General features: G+C 40.0%; 2 protein-coding genes across 2 annotated transcripts in view; one reads left to right on the top strand and one right to left on the bottom strand.

Moving 5' to 3' along the window:
- Nucleotides 1–11,290, top strand: part of arid5b (AT-rich interaction domain 5B) — a 103,527-nt gene extending 92,237 nt beyond the window's left edge. The window contains exons 10-11 of the mRNA XM_024297094.2: nucleotides 6,049–6,265; nucleotides 7,581–11,290. Of these exons, the coding sequence (XP_024152862.1) occupies nucleotides 6,049–6,265; nucleotides 7,581–9,521 (2,158 nt within the window). The 3' untranslated portion in view covers nucleotides 9,522–11,290. The remainder of the gene's footprint in view (nucleotides 1–6,048; nucleotides 6,266–7,580) is intronic.
- A 2,026-nt stretch (nucleotides 11,291–13,316) lies between these two features.
- rtkn2a (rhotekin 2a) overlaps nucleotides 13,317–16,709 on the bottom strand; it is a 9,938-nt gene continuing 6,545 nt past the window's right edge. Inside the window, exons 10-12 of the mRNA XM_024297807.2 lie at nucleotides 15,704–15,872; nucleotides 15,471–15,578; nucleotides 13,317–15,272 (exon numbers count right to left, since the gene is read on the bottom strand). Of these exons, the coding sequence (XP_024153575.1) occupies nucleotides 14,623–15,272; nucleotides 15,471–15,578; nucleotides 15,704–15,872 (927 nt within the window). The 3' untranslated portion in view covers nucleotides 13,317–14,622. The remainder of the gene's footprint in view (nucleotides 15,273–15,470; nucleotides 15,579–15,703; nucleotides 15,873–16,709) is intronic.

The raw sequence follows: 16,709 nt of genomic DNA, 5'->3' as shown, positions 1-16,709 counted from the left end.
AAAAGTATTCGATGTTTGCCAGATGTAGTGTGCACAGAGCTTGTGAAATATTCTCTGGCTCAGATCATGCAGATATGTGTTTCTTTAAAGACAGATGAATGCCTGTTCCAATTTTAGTCGACTAGATGTTTTATTGATTTAGCCTTTTATTCATTTCTCTTGGTATCGATGTTCCTCTGCGTTCACTAAAGCTGCTCTCTAGATAGAAAAAGAAAGAAAAAAGGCATTGTTAGGAAACCTTGAGTCAGTCTTAACACTGCAACAACAAAAAATAGGCAAAAGAGATGAACCTTTTCCTTTAATAAATCTCTCTCCGCTGCATTCTCAGAATCATGCACTCGTCAGCATCTCTCCGCTTTGTCCTTGCTGTTTTGCAGATGTGCTGCCTTTTCTAATGCGGCAGCCCAAACAAAGATTTCATTTATTTGCAGCCTTTCAAGCTAAAGCAGAGTGGACCGCATTTCAAACATCACATATTTTATGAAACGAGCACTAATGTGTTGATAGTAAGGAATAAAGCTGCAATAAATAAAAGAGAGGAGCTGGATGAGAGCAGAGGGTTGTTGTATGTTGTCTTTCTTCATTCCATTACTCCATAAACAAAGTCTCAACATGCTGTCGGGATCAAAAGCCCAGCCAGAATTCTTTGTGACTCTTCTGGACTTCAGCTACATTGGGAATGCTGCCAAAGGGCTGCATGTTCTTTACACTAAAATAGCAGGCAGCTATTTTAACCTCTGAGAGCGAGATGCTATCTCCATGACAAATGCTTCATTGAACATTCAGTGATAAAAAACAGAAATAAAAAGAGGCTTCTTTTTTTTTAGCAGCAATCTAACAAATCACAATATTGTGTGATATTTTTCTTATGTGTGGAATTTAAAATGTTTCTTTCCTGAGGAATCACAGTTTATATCAGTGATGTGTGACATATGAGATTCTAGGGCTGGGTTTATAAAATCGATGAATCTGTCTAAGCTTAATTGATCGACAATCAATCCAAAAAAGTATAGATCGTTCAAATTAATTTTGGTTCAGGGGCCACATTCAACCCGTCTTATCTCAAGTGGGCCGGACCAGTAACATAAAAACAAAATAAACTATGGTCAACTCGTTATCTGCAGCTTTGTTTTTGTTTCATCTTTTTCTCTGTTGGAAAAAATGCCTCAACCTTGTAGCCTAATCACTTATTTTTACATTGTTTATATCTTAATCTCTTGTAATCTCTTTGTTTGATAGTCAAAAATCACAGTATCAAACGGGAAATAATTTGCTTGAACGATTTTAAACAAGGTAATGTCATCACTAGAAAAGCTTTAATGAAACACTCTTTAACTCGCATCAAGATAAATAAATAGTGTCTAGCTAGCCGCATATTGTGATTACGCTAATTTGTTGTGGTTCCTACATATTTAATTTGGTGTGAAATAACTTACACACTGCATGACTTTTCTCCAATTAACCCTCGATGCTATTGTTGAGTTCCAGTTCAAGCATTTTGGCTTTCATTGTCTCGGTGCTGGTTTGGGCCAGTCGCTGCTGGTTGGGGCTGGTTAAGGGGTGGTCTGAGCTGGTTGGAGTTGGCTAGGACTGGTTGTGGCTGGTCGAAGCCGGTCGGCGCTGGTTGGTGCCGGTTGGGACTGGTTAGGACTGGTTGGGGCTGGTTTGGGCCAGTCGCTGCTGGTTGGGGCTGGTTAAGGGGTGGTCTGGGCTGGTTGGGGTTGGCTAGGACTGGTTGGGGCTGGTCAAGGCCGGTCAGCACTGGTTGGTGCCGGTTGGGGCTGGTTAGGACTGGTTGGGGCTGGTCTGGGCTGGTTAAGGGGTGGTCGGGGCTGACTAGGACTGGTTGGAGCTGGTCGAGGTCGGTTGGTGCTGGTTGGGGCTGGTTAAGGGATGGTCGGGGCTGATTGGTGCTGGTGGGGTCTGGTTGGGGCTGGTTGGGGCTGGTTGGGGCTGGTTGGGGTTGGTCACAGAAAAGGGCTCGAAACTTGTTTTTTTTTTCTTCAACATCCTTATATGTTTTTTTTCATGACTGGGCTGAATTAAACCACCTGGCGGGCCGTGTGTTTGAGACCTCTAACGCATAATGCTAACGTTTGCTAGCTTGATGCTAACATATAATGGAATTTCTCTTAGGACGGCTAATGCTAACCCTCGGTTGACCTAAATATACATTTCTGATTAAATGAACATTTTTAAACACTCATAGTCATGAATGTTCCAAACTCTTTTAAGGAAAGTAACCATTTGTAGTCTAAAGCACTGTTTTTGTTTGTTTGTTTGTTTGCTCATACTTTCTTCTTGTGGAATAAGGTGTAATGCCATAGCGCGATTCCCCCTAGTGGCCAAACTGATACTGAAACTAATTATACCAGCTCTATACAAGTCTACAGGGATCCATAGCTGCTTCAGTGTCATAAATTAAAAAATGTAGTTTACATTTCAGTCCACTTTAGGTCTTCCAAAGAAAATTAGATACTATTTAAACTCTTAGCGAGCCTTGAGTGTTCTTCAATGCAGAATTTATTTTAAAAGTTGGCTCACACTCGCATTGGGCAAACATTTCACAGCAGCCAATGAGAGCAAAACCCCCAGGGGAACTGTAGAGGTCGTTTTTAAATCTGGTATTTTCAATCTTGACAAAAGACTTACGTTTTCATACATTCCTCTGCTGCCCTCCTGTTTTAACTGCATGAATGAGGGTCACCTCAAGTAGTTTGGCTTCCAGACAAAAGAGGAGCTTTGAGGCACGAATCCACAGCAGAGGGACCAGTTACTGTTTATCCCTCTGCTGGCTTTGTTTTCTTCTTTTTAATCGCTGCTTTTATTTTGATAAAAACATTTTTTTATATTACATTCCCTCTTTTTTTCCCTTTTTTTCCTTGTAGGCTCGTAAAAGTAAGTTATTTTATTTCCTCTAAATCTTTCTACAGCCCTGGGGGACTTGTCCTTCAGCCTTTAAAACAGTTCCTTTTTCTGTGCATGAAGCAGCTTGTGTGATCTTAACACAACACCAGCTAAAATTAATTTCAGCACAGATGGGAGGGGAAACTGTTGAAATGGAACAGCCTGCAGCCTTTTTCCATTTATTTAGTGACTTAGGCATTTCTTGGATTTTAGCACACTGCCTGTTCCTGTAACACAGCACATTTGCTGGTAAAGTCACCTTGTTTTGCCAAGTTGTGTGAAATCCATTACTACTCAAAAGCAGCAATTATAAATATATTAGAATGATTTATTTAGCTAAATTACTTTTGACTGATTTTTTTCAGTTTTTAATATTTAATTAAAAAAATAGAAAAATTATTTAAAAAATTATCATAAGTGAAGTATTTATTAACCACAGAAATGTTGCTTATCCTTCCTTGATGAAATTATTCCCTTGAAATCTGTCATGGCACCAAACGCCCCCAAGTGGTACAAACGAGGAACTACACCCCGCTCTGCTTTTATGAGGAAATTGCTTCTTAAAGTGGTATTGTGTTAAAAAAACATTACACAATCTTTAATTATTTTTTTTTTAATTAACACATGTGGTGAAGTTTGGGGGGAAAAAGGCAGAAAATCTACAATAAATGGTTTGACGACATTAGTCAACAAACTTAATGTTTCTTTTATTTTTGAGAATGACAGGAACCTTTTTTTAGACTTTCCATTTAAAACTATTTAAGGCGGCAGTAATTTCCCGGGATAAGCTCCGACATTATCCGGGCTGATGAAATCCCCCTCCCTCGCCCATTATTGACATTCCACGACCCCAGACATGTCTTTCCCATACATCATTATCCAATACTCCCTTGTATGTATCCTTTTCTTAAATTTAACCCTTTAACATCGGAGCTCCAGTGTTTGTGTTGTTTGATTTTCTGTAAGTTTTCAACCGTTAACTGATAATTCCAACAGATTTTGAAGGAGAAAAGCAGAGCTTTTCTCCTTCAAAATCTGCTGGAATTATCAGTTAATGTTTGACTACGTTAAAAATTTAGTGTTTTGCCGTCACTGGTAACACCTCAAGTGTTACAGGGTTAGACCACATCCAAAGACAGTACATTCACATTTTTAATATTTGCTTTTATTCCATTGTTCAGCCCTTTTTTTCCCTCTCTCTTTTCTTTCCCAACCTCTGCTCTGTCTCTCCAATAAGTCACATTTAATAGTACATTTCCTTTCTTGGCCTGGGGCCTGGTGCCAGACCAGCTGTATGAAATGTAGTTTTGCCGCTTTCCTGCCAGCACTTTTGTTCAGAGGAAAAATAACAAAAAAAAAAAAAAAATCCCACAGAGCCTCTTGAACTCCTTTTTTTTTCTCCTTTTGAAGAGGAGGAGAAACGGCTCTTGATTCATTGTTTGTTTTACCGCCATGCCCCTTAAAAGGAATAGCATCTCTCCTCGTTACATGAGAAGACCTTTTATTTTTCTGTCGTGTTTCTGCCTGACTTTCGTGGACAAATATTTCCAGAGAAACATGTCGAAGTTTGTCGTTTTCAGTTGTGGTTTCCTTTCTACTGCGTTTCTTATTTCTGGTCCTGTGCCAATTTCCATTTTCTTTCCCTGAGCAATAAAAGTCTAAAAGTTTCCCTGGCTGGTTTCTTCATGTCATTATTTTACACAGGGGTATTGTTATGCTATGATGTTCCCATTAGTTATGACATCAGATAAGGAGAATTAACTTAACAACTAAAGTAGTTATTTGTTTATTTTAAGCATATTTTCTCTGTCGTGAACTCAATTAGGCTTGAAAATATGCATGTGTTCGGGACAAATAAAAAGCATCTGCTGTTAATCTTATTAGTGGGAAAATAGACATTACATTAAGCAATATAACAGATATTTTTGTGTGTTTTTTATTCCCGACCTCAGTAACTTCACACACCCACACACACATTCTACTCTGTCAAGGTTAAAGTAATACCAAATGTGATCCGTCTCAGCAGGGGATGACTCGTTATTCACATTCTTGTTTTTTTTTTTCTACACACGCACAAACGCTCAGACTCTGGCACCCGTTGGAGTCTGGATTTCCCCTAGTGTCGTTTAATTACAATAGAGCTGTTAATGCTTTCCAGGTAATAAAACAAGGGCTAACATATACAACACATGCTCAAGCTGCTGCGCGTTGGAGTTTTGGGGATTGTGAAACACTTTTTGTTTTTTTTTAAAGTTCATATCAAACTACAAACACTCTGGAATTTTAAAAAAGTGTTTTGTAAATGTCATGTTTGATTATTAAAGACCCACTGCAATGAAATTGTGTTTTTGTGGCATTTCTTTCTCATAATATAAAGAAAATTGAGCTTAAAATTGCATTTCTGGGTATTTTTTTTATTCAAATGGTTATGAATCAGGAGCAGATGAAAAAAAATGCAGTTTAATAAAGGTTTGTCGCGGTGATGTATGGAGAGAAAATAGACTCACCCAACATTTTGCCGTAGAGATGTGGATTGTTACTGTGGTGATCTGATTCGATTCACAAATCGAACCACGATTCTTACTTTTTAATATGTTTGTTTCTATGTTTGTGCCTTTCTACTGGATAAATGAAAATTAAAATTATTTGTATTAAATCACCATCATTTGTACCTTTATTTAGAATCGATCAAAATCAAGAAAACTGATAAAAATACAAAGATTTATATAGAGAGAAATGCTGTTTGTCATTTTAAACTTTACACCATTTACCATTTATTATTACACGCCGTGCGATGGCTTGAAAAGAAAAAAAAAACTACAATTTGACAGCAACTGGATGACACCATTTTTTTTTTTTTAATTGTGCAACAGAATGAAATCTTGAAGATTTTGCCGATGTCTCCCCATCGCACTGTAGCAGTTTTATTTCTGACTGTAACATAATTTCTGATGAACCATTGCCGCTTTGCAGAAACTATGTCCTAGAAAATGACTGTTTTTTTTCACTAAAAATGGCGTAATCATAATTAAAAGACCACCGGGAAGGCTTTTACAGCAGATAATGGGAGTGGCACTTTCAATTGTATCGTTTTGCAGAACCTACCAACCTGAAATGACCGATCGCTTTTTTCCTCCTCAGGCTCCTCCTTCCGTATGAGAGGAACATCAAAGGCGAGCAGGACAAGCCCCTCCCCTTGGCCAAACCCAGGAAGCAGGACGGCGGCCAAGAGAAGGCCTCTGTCGCCGGGGCCAAAGCCAAAGGAGTGGGGGCCAAAAAGCTAAAAAGTCCCAACAGTCCAAAGTCGGGGAGCAAAAAGGACCGAGGGGAGAGCGTGAAGGGCCAAGAACAATCACAGGTCAGTCCTAACTGCTGCACCAACATTCATCCAACTCCAGTTATTTATTCATTCATCACTGTGTGAATGTTTATTAAGCAATAAAGTGATTCTCCTGCTGCTGTCTGTACGTTTTTCGGCTCGTAAAAACTCAATCACACATTTCAGTAATCTTAGTATTAAAATTTTCATCTTGTTCAGAACATTACTGCTCATACTTTTGGCATTCACAAACTTTAAAGTTTTTGAAATATCGAAGCAAACATGCTTCATAGGAAATGAATGAGAAAGTCTACAGATTAGTAACAAGCCTTTAAATATATTCATGGGCTGTTTTCATCTTTCATAGTTATTTTAATTGTTTACCTAATGTTTTAGCAATATGCTAACATTTTTGGCTAATTTGTTATCTACTAGGGATTTTTAGGCTAATTTAGAGTTTAGCTTCTATTTTAGCAACATGCTAATGTTTTGGCTAATTTAGCCTACAGAGAAATTTTAGGCTATTTTGGAGTTTAGCTAGTATTTACGAGCTAGCTTTTTTGGCTAATTTGGCATCTACTGAGGTTTTTTATGCTAATTTGGAGTTTAGCTAATATTTTAGCAACATGCTAACGTTTTGGCTAATTTGTTATCTACTGGGTTCTTTTTTTGAGGCTAATTTAGAGTTTACTTCTATTTTAGCAACAGGCTAACATTTTGACTAATTTAGTTTACTGAGGAATTTTAGGCTAATTTGGAGTTTAGCTTGTATTTAAGCAACAGGCTAACATTTTTGGCTAATTTGTTATCTAATGACATTTTTATAGGCTAATTGAGGGTTCAGTTTCTGCTTTAACGGCAAGTAAAATAGTCAAATACCTTTTGACTAATTTAGCTTATTAGGCCATTTTGGAGTTTAGCTTGTTAATCAACAAGCTAGCTGTTTTGGCTAATTTGCAATCTACTAAAGGTTTTTTGGGCTAATTTGGAGTTTAGCTCATATTTAAGCAACACATTAAATGTATTGGGGATTTTTGAGAATTTTACTTCACATTTTCAGAAATTTAGGTCAACTTCAGCGCTCTTTCATATTTTTTTTTACAAAATTTCAAGTCTTTTCGGAAATTTAACATTTTACAAATAACTTTTGCATTTTCAGCAAATCTCAGAATCTAAAGTAAATTATGGCACAATTTTCAGCAAAAAGCTTTAGCGTTTTAGTGACTACTTTCAGTAAAAAGGATTCGCACTAGCATTATTGCAGATAATGCAACTTTTCTATTATTACCTGCCTTTGCATTGATTATCGATGCATTCTATTAAAATATATGCTGCACTTTTGTGTTTCTTGCAGGACTTCAAGGGGAAAGAAGAGAATCCGGAGCGAGAATCAGTAACGCAAGATTCCTCCCTGCAGGACGAGCCCATAATAATAGAGGAGGAGGAGTTACATCTCACTTTGAAGAAGGAAGAATCTCTGTCCGCGGAGCAGCCGTCTCTATTGTGCCCCAAAGAGCCGCGCTGCAGATCCCCCCACGCCGGCCTCCCCCTCCACATCAGGCCGGGCCTCCAGTCCGAATGGAGGAAAATCAATGAGCCCATCTCATTGAAAGTCACGGGCGAACAACAAACTGAAGGGCATTTCATTCCTAAAAATCCTTACCTGCTTCATCGCTGGGATCAGAGTAAAGCGGCGGCTCTGCAGGAGCCCTTCTCTAAGGTCAAAGACTCCGCCGAGCATCACGGTGGGAGAGTGGGGAAGGTGCTGCCCATGTGCAAGCAGGCAGATGGACAATGTCTAAATCTGAGCATAGATTCTTTACAGGACAAAGAGGACTACGGCGTCGTGAAGAAAGAGTCCGGTCAGAGCCCCGGGCAAGCAGCGGCCTACAGCAAGACCAGTCAGGGGGTCATGTCCCCGCTGGCCAAAAAGAAGCTCCTCTCCCAAGTGTGTGAGTCCAACCCCTTCTCCTTTTCCCCTCTTCAGCCCTCTCTCTCCACTGGATCGTCTTTCCCGGTTTTATCAGTGTCTGAAGAGAAGAGGAAAGGGGAGGACAAGGTGGCGGGGCAGAGGCGTGGTTCGGACGGCGTCCAAGAGGTACCGTCTATATTCAGGCCGTCGGTCATCCAGCACGCTCAGAGCAGCAAGGCTCAACCGAACGGAGGCCCAGCCGAGAGGACCGCTGCCGGGGAGCCGCCGGACGGCTACGGCTGCCGGACGAATCTGCCGGCCCAGGTCAGCGCGCCGTGGCAACCCTTCCTGCCACGCACCCAAGCTCCGGACGCCGTCGAGAGCAGCGGAGACAAGCTGCTTCAAGTAGCTCAGTCCAGAAGCTTTGCAGGCGACTGCTACTCCTCCCCTCACCTCCACAGTCTGTACAGACAAACGGAGAGCTGCCTGAGCCAGGAGAGGATGGCCGGCTTCGCCAGCGGAGAGCGGAGGGAGCACTACACCCGAGAGCGCGAGGGCGGGCAGGGCTTTGTTTGTGGCAGCTTGGAGCCGGAGGGCCTGGCCTACAGGTGTAACTACAGCGACAGGACTGAGAGCAGAGAGGCCGACGACGAGCCTCGAGACTTCTCCATTTCTAAACCTCTGTCTCAGAGGTTCTCCAAGCCCCCCTTTTGTAGTCTCCCCTATTCAATCATGCACCAGAATTTAGACTCCCATCCTAAAGCGTGCCGCGTTCCTCCTATGACAATCTCTCCCCCCAAACAGAGCTCAGCCGAGTCCATGCAATCCTTTCCCAGCCCCAAAGTATCCGGGGAGTCGTCCCTCTCCAGCCCCCTTCGACCCAGTAAAAGGAGCCTGGCAGAACCCGAGGGCGAGGACGCCCCGGAAAGAAAAGTGCGGGTAGTGACGCCGGTTCATCCGACCGGCACCGTGAGACGCAGCGACCCCGAGGAACTGAAACCAGCAGAGCCGGCCCACGCCATCCACCTCAACAATCACCTACCCGAGGGCCACCCCACGACCACCTTCCTGTCGCCCCACACCGCACACCTCTACCCCGGCATCTACACGCACGGCAGCCTGGTGTCGCAGGACGGCCTGCGGCAGCACCCGGGCCTGCAGTACTTAAAGAGCCAGTCGGCCGTGTCGCCCCTGGTGCCGCCTCTGACCCTCCACTCCATGATGTTCCACAGGCAGCTACTGGCCTCCAGCCCCAGCCCCCACCACTTCTACAGGCACCCTGGCGGGGCGGCGCTGTACGAAGACCTGTTGCACCATTTTTACCCGCTCTCCACCCTCCCACCGCCCCAGCTGTCCTCGGTACACCCCAGCACCAGACTGTAACCAGACTCTTTGTACGGAGAGTCCAGACGAAACACTGATTGCCGCATTCGTCAGTCGGCTCTATTTTCATTTTTATTTTTTTTCTATTTGTGTATTCCTTTTGTTTATATACTTTGCACTGTTCTTTGTATCACCACTTACTGTATCTCTTTACGTTGCTGTCGTATCCCCGTTTGCACAAAGCTGTTTGTGCTCAGATCAGGCGACTTGTTGCTCTGGATGTAGAAAAAAAAGACAGCAGAGAAAAGCCATGCGTTTGCCTCCTCTGAGGGCTAAACTCGGTTGCTTCAAACACTACAAGTAACTATGACAGCAAAAATATAACTGTGTTCAAACTGCAGCAGCTGTTATTACTCTCTGTAACTGTTTACATGGCTGAACTCTGTAGCCTCTGTTTGTGCCACAGCTAATTTACCCGGACTGCTTTAGAATAGACGTTAACACTCACTGTGGTGCTGCTTCACACAAGTATCATGACACATCATTCAGTGGTGCTGTGTGACTTTTTTTAATTATTATTATTATTATTAATTTCAGCTTTAGTCAAAAATGAATGTTTGTTTGTTGAAAATTTGGCCCCATATTTATTTTTTTTCCCCAGTGTAATGAAGCAGGCGTGTGCTGCAGAGCGCTCATATTTTTTTTAAAAAGAGAAGAAAATTAATCATTTTATCTTTTCGTTTGAACTTTTTTTTGGTGAACAGCACCCTGAAAAGACCCACTGTATGATTTCATGAGAATGTTGTCACTTAGGATTTTACTGCTTTGCAAATAAATGTGCCTTTTTGCAGTCTTGGATTAGAGTTAGCACTACACTTGTTAAGGTTTATCTTCTGTAGCAGGCTAGGAATGTCTATTTCTGTCTCAAATACAGCGCGCACTCTTAAATAGATAAGGCACACTTTGGCTTGTCGACTTAAAGGGTAAGGCACAAATTTGTATTATTAGTTTTTTTTTATATATAAATAAGTCAAACATTAAGCCAGTATTTAGCACCTGTGTCCGAACCCATCGTCAGACGATTCAACAAGATCTTGCAGGATTTGCCGACAGGTCCACAGTGTGCGCTCTGTGTTCTCGAGCTTTGATGAAAAGGTACCAGACTCTATAAAGTATGCTTACTGTGCTCCACAGCCTGGAGGTGGAAACACAACACCTGCGCTGGCTTTTTTACAACCACTATAATTGCAATTCAGGATACTCAAAAAATATACAGTGTCTGGTGTTTGAAGCGAAAAAAAAAAGAAAAAAAAGCTGTAAAGTTAAATACTTAAAGACATTTATTTCAGATTACGTACTGTACATTGCTGTGTGTAGGTAAAACTTGCATATAGTACTGGCTTCTGTACAGACCATTCATATGGGATCAATTCATGGCAACCCTCCAGTCTTACGTCTTGTGTAAATAGCTCTGTAGATAGCACTGTGTGATTGTTATCTATCAGTTATAATCTGTACATACTAAACAAAAAAAAGTATAACAGTTGGTTACACAGTTTAACTTTTGTCCTATTTGCTCTGTTTCATGATAAACACTACAATTTAAAAAATTAGGAAACTATTTTTTTTTTTGTTGCTGTTTCACTTTTTTGTTTTTTGCAACGTCATTTCCATTCATGTGTATCCTAAAAGTGTTTTTGATACCGTAGCCATCTGTTTACCAATCACTCAGCTGGCGAGCAAGATTTAAAAAAAAATAAAAAATAAAAATAAAGACATTTTGTATGGTATGACCTCCTGTATATTTAATTAAAATATTTTACTATCAATCTTCTGTGGTGTTCGTCGTTATTTTGATAATGCAACATTTCTAATGTTCTTTCAGCGTTATTGTGCAACCTTCAGTTTCAAAATAGGGCACTTCTGGGCTCAAAGCCAGCGAAGCCTCTGCTGTATTACTGCAGTGGAAAAGTGTGCCAGTTCCTGTATCTCTACGAGATGTGAATTGAGCTGCAATAAAAGCTGGACTTATTTTTACCCCGCTGCAAAATCTTTAACATAAAAAAATATTCAACTATACTGCCAAGCTCAGCAAAAATAAGCAGCCTCGCCAGGGGTGGAATGTATCATGCTTTATTGCAGCAATATCACAAAAATAATCAGTTTTCAAAAACTGCAGAGTAGTTCTGCCACAAATGGTTATTTGAATATTCGACTGATCGACGATTATTTTTCCAAATAGTCGACTAATCGAGTCATGCGTAAACTGGATATAAAACACTCATCTTAGCCATCATCAGCTTTAAACTCGAAGTGTTTAAGATATGCTTAATAAAAATAGAGACAATTAAATAGCATTTCCTGCTATAATGCAAGGGTGAATGCTGTAAGCTGAATATAAAAAAACGCTAGAGCTGATGGCAGAAAAGGCTGAAACTGAAGCTCAAAGCTTGCCAAAATATTAGCTAACTGCCAAATTAGCCAAAAAACAAAACAAAAAGAAAAATGTTTTTCTCGTATAATACATAAATATTAGCTAAACTCCAAATTTCCCTGAAGAACTTTATAAAAGTCTAATTTGCCAAAACAGCTAGTATGATGCTAACATATTAGCCAAACTCCAAATGTGTGTAAAGTACTTTTAAAAAGTCTATTTTTTTCAAAACAGTTAGAGTGATGCTAACATATTAGCAAAAACTCAAAATCTGCCTAAAAAAATTAAAAAAGTCTATCTTTGTCAAAACAACTAGCATTATGCTAAAATATTAGCTAAACTCTAAATTTGCTTGAAGAACTTAAAAAAGTCTAATTTTGACAAAACAGCAAGCAATATGCTGAAATATTTGCTAAACTCTAAATTTGCCTGAAGAACTTTTTTTTAAAAAAGTCCAAATTAGCCAATACAGCTAGCGTAAAACATTAGCTAAACTCCAAATTAGCCCCAAAACTGGAAAAATGTCTAATTTTGCCAAAACAGCTAATATGATGCTAACTTATTAGCTAAACTCCAAATGTGCCTAAAGAACTTATATATATATAATTTTGCAAAAACAACTAGCATTATGCTAAAATGTTTGCTAAAGTCTAAATTTCCCTGAAGAACTTAAAAAGTCTATTTTTAGCGAACAGCTAGCATAATTCTAAAATATTAGCTAAATTCCAATTTAGCCTAAAGAACAAAGTGTAATTTTACCAATTCAGCTAGCATAATGCTACATAATTGGCCAGAATTCAAATGTACCCAAAGAACTGTTAAAAAGTCTAATTTTGACAAAACAGCTAGGATTATGCTTAAATATTAGATAAACTCTAAATTTGCCTAAAAAACTTAAAAAAAGTCTAATTTAGCCAAAACAGCTATGATGGTAACTTATTAGCTAAACTCCAAATGTGCCTAAAAAACTTTTTAAACAAAAGATACTTTTACCAAAACAACTAACATTATTCTAAAATGCTTGCTGAAATCTAAATTTGCCTGAAGAATTTAAGTGTAATTTTACCAATTCAGCTAGCATAATGCTAAATAATTGGCCAAACTCCAAATTTGCCCAAAGAACTTAAAAAAAGTCTAATTTTGACAAAACAGCTAGCACAAAATATTAGCTGAACTCCAAATAAACCTAAAAACTGGAAAAATGTATAATTTTGCAAAAACAGCTAGCATAATACTAAAATATCAGCTAAATTCCAAATGTGCCTAAAGAAGCTAGCATGTTGCTAAATTCCAAATTAAAAACGACTAGTCGACTATTAAATTAGCCGTATACTATTTTAAAAGTCAACTTAGTCGTGACTAATCGACTAATCGTGGAGGCGCTACTGGAGAGTAAAAGAGAAACTGAAATGTTTGAGAAATTATTGTGTTTTTCTTTAACTTTATTGCACTAAGATAATGCAGAACAAGATCATTGTATGATTACTTACTTATACAGATTAGAAAGACTGGAAAATGCATTTATAAAAAAGAAAAACCGTACAAAAAATTGCAACAATTTAGCATTAAAAAAAACACTTTGACATTAAGAAAGAACATTTTCTTCCATTTTTGATAAAACTGTTTCACTTTTTTTGGAGAATTCAGTCTAAAACACAAGTACATCTGCAAATAAAGCATTTATAGACTTTCACTGTGTAAACAATGTGATACATCATGTTACAGTTTATGAACAAAATTCAGTTTTAAATCACTCATGCAGTAGAAAATCAAAAATGTATCCATCTGAGGAAATGTTTGCTGCTGCATTCTCTTTTTAAATCCCATAATCCTCCGTCCCACAAATCTACATCACCCTCCGAATGTGGCTAAATTTGGAGAGCCCGATAAGAAAAACGGTCACAGCAGCTTTTCCCTCTCCTGCTTTAGAGAGATTTCAGGGGGAAAGTAATGTTTTCTACAGTATGAGTAATTATGACGACCATTCTTCAACACAATATCATTAAGTGGCTAAAATATTTAGTGGTTGGCAGTGCGGGGCGTGCTCAAAACACATACACAAGGGCATTCATTATTGAAGCCACTCAAAAGGCCCATTCATTCTGCAAAGTTCACAGCATTTATTGGCTGCAGAGTTAAATTATGTTAGACATATTGTGTGGCCAGTAAAAACCAAGGTCACTCTATTATTAAGACCTCTGGGGAAAGGGAGAAGTCACATTACTGCTCGCAAAGCTCCTAAAATTGTGTTCCTTTAAAATCTGGTGTAGTGGTCATAAAGTCGTCAGAGGAGGGGGAATATGCAGACGCTTCCAAAAGGAATGACTCATCCAGCGTTAGCCGATGGATCAATCTCTATTTGAGTGCTTTTGAAAATCCCTTTTCTTCAGTTTGTGTCCCGGTGGCATCAAAAATAAAAAAGCAGCTTTTTACTAAATTGTTGGAGTGATGATGCTCATGCAGAAAATGGCTTTCATCAACAGGTTAGCTGCAAAAATTGAGATGCATTTGTGCAATATTGATATTTAGTTTGAGAAGGATCATTTATTTATAAAATCTGAAGTGGTGCTGATGCTTCACAGCCTGTTATTTTCTGGATGTGCATTTGGACGATAACTGGTCCGATTCTCGCGTTATACTAATGTATTTCAATGACGTTTTTAGATTTTTATATCAGTAAAAAGGTTATTTACCAAGATTACAACATGCTCAGTTGTGTTTCTATGGTTACATCACATTCATTCGTTCTCGGAAAGATTTCCTCAGCTTGCTGCGCGGCGCAGGAACTGGACCGAAGCCGCCGCCGCCACCGCCGCCGCCGCCGCCGGCTTCAGGAATTTGGTTGTCCAGCTGCTGTAAAGGCTCCCCCTGCGGTTGCACTTCACGGATCCCCAGAGGAGCGTTTTTTCGCAGGGAGGCGGAGCCTCCGGCGCCGTTCCGCTGGAGCTGCTGAATGATGGCGGAGAATTTGGCGTCCAGAGACGGCCTGCCGGTTTTGGACCTTGTGGTCGGACGTGCGGTGAAAGCGCCGGAGTTCTCCTTCTCCTGGTTGGAAGGAGGAGCGGGAGGGGGAGGGAGAGGAGGCCGGGCGGGACGAGGAGGAGGAGCAGCAAACGGCTCCTTGTCCGACGGAGGAGGAGGAGCGCGTCGTTTCTTGCTACTGAGCGGCGTGGAGTTTGTGTTGGGCTTGGGGCTCGAACGCGGAGTGGAGGTTCTACTGTGGGACACGACTAAGGAATGCGACCCGTCAAAAAGAGTCGACCAATCAGGAGCCTCCTTTTTGTCCTCACAGCCAATGAGGAAGCTGCCGTCTGTCTCCTCAATCTTACTGTGGATGATATCTGTGATACTCTCAAACTTTCCAGGAGAACTTATACCTGTTAGGAAACATGAAAACACATTTTTTTGATTGTTCTCATTTGCATATGAACTGATTTAATTTGCATGCATTAAGCACTGCAGTGAGCACCATTATGCAGAGCTAATGGAACACGTTACATTTCATTTATTGTGAGCACTTGCATTATCGGCTATATAAAGCAACCCTCTTCAGCTGCTAATATAATGATACTCACTGAGTTCGTTGTAAACAGAGTCCGCCTGCTTGGTGAGAAAGAGGGATGGTTTCCGTGGTGATGCAACTGCGATTTTCATTAGGCTGTCACAGCAGTGCAGCCACTGGACTGGGTTTAAACGAGGGGAGACATGAGACACCTATTAACTCACAAGTTCTCTTTCTCCAATCATGCAACTTTGGTTTTTGTTATGGAGACTGCAGCCAGAGGCAGAAATGAAGAAGAGCACTCACTTTGATCATATATGTGCTGGTGAAGGGCGTCCAGCCAGTCCTCCAGCTCTTCCTCGGTGTCTGTGAGGAAGACTGTGGTCTGAGATCCCTCTGGTGAAGGGTTGATGATGGACAAACTCCTGGATTTGTGGCCGGCCGACTCCTTCCCTACAACTCGAATCCGAGTCTCCTGCATTTCAACACAAACTGCTTAAAGACCAACGCCAATAAAAATCCTATTATTAACATATCATTTCTCTAATTGTAGAGGACACATGTAAAACATACCAAAAACGCTAAAATCTAGATATTTCTTATTCATACGGCATTTAAAGCTATGAATAATAATGCACTGAATTTGACAGACACTTATTCAGGTATTGACTCGGAAGAAGCAAGTTTTTGATTAAATGTCTTTTTGTTTGCATCGCATGAACAGAAAAAGACAAAGACGGTAGAAAAAAAAACAGAAAGAGAAACTGTGGTTCTTGATTTTTTACTTCTTGATTGATTTGATGCCTTTTAACCAAAATAATCTTGTTCATATATCTGTGGTTTCCATCGAAAACTAATACAACATTTCTATTTCACTGCAACAGTGTTTATTTAAATGAAAGTCAATGTAAGTTATACTGTAAGTACTGTGCCTTTTTAAAAAGCACAGCGGTTTCTCTGTCTAAGCATGTTGTAAACATTTAAAGTAATTATTTACCGCGGTTTACGCCGTCTTTTGCAATTCGCACAAGCTGATATCGCAATATCAATACATTTTTAATTTCTTACGCAGGTCTACTGTAAATTATAATATTTTTTGGATTAGGGATTGTTTAAAATTCATAAAACGATTCAGAATCATTCATGTAGCTAATAATCTATTTTTTTCTCCACACCGCTAGCGTCCACCTTAACCACTCAAGCTAAGCTGTAATAAAACTAAGATTCTGCCTCAAAACTGATTAATTAAATATTGTCTGTTGTTATTTTTTGCCATGTGAGGGGGAGGGGTTGTAACGTGAGGGGGAGGGGT

The sequence above is a fragment of the Oryzias melastigma genome, linkage group LG15 (assembly GCF_002922805.2).
Source record: "Oryzias melastigma strain HK-1 linkage group LG15, ASM292280v2, whole genome shotgun sequence".
NCBI classification, from domain to species: domain Eukaryota; kingdom Metazoa; phylum Chordata; class Actinopteri; order Beloniformes; family Adrianichthyidae; genus Oryzias; species Oryzias melastigma.
Note: the sequence above shows the minus strand (reverse complement) of the source record. Positions and strands in the feature narration are given on the sequence as shown.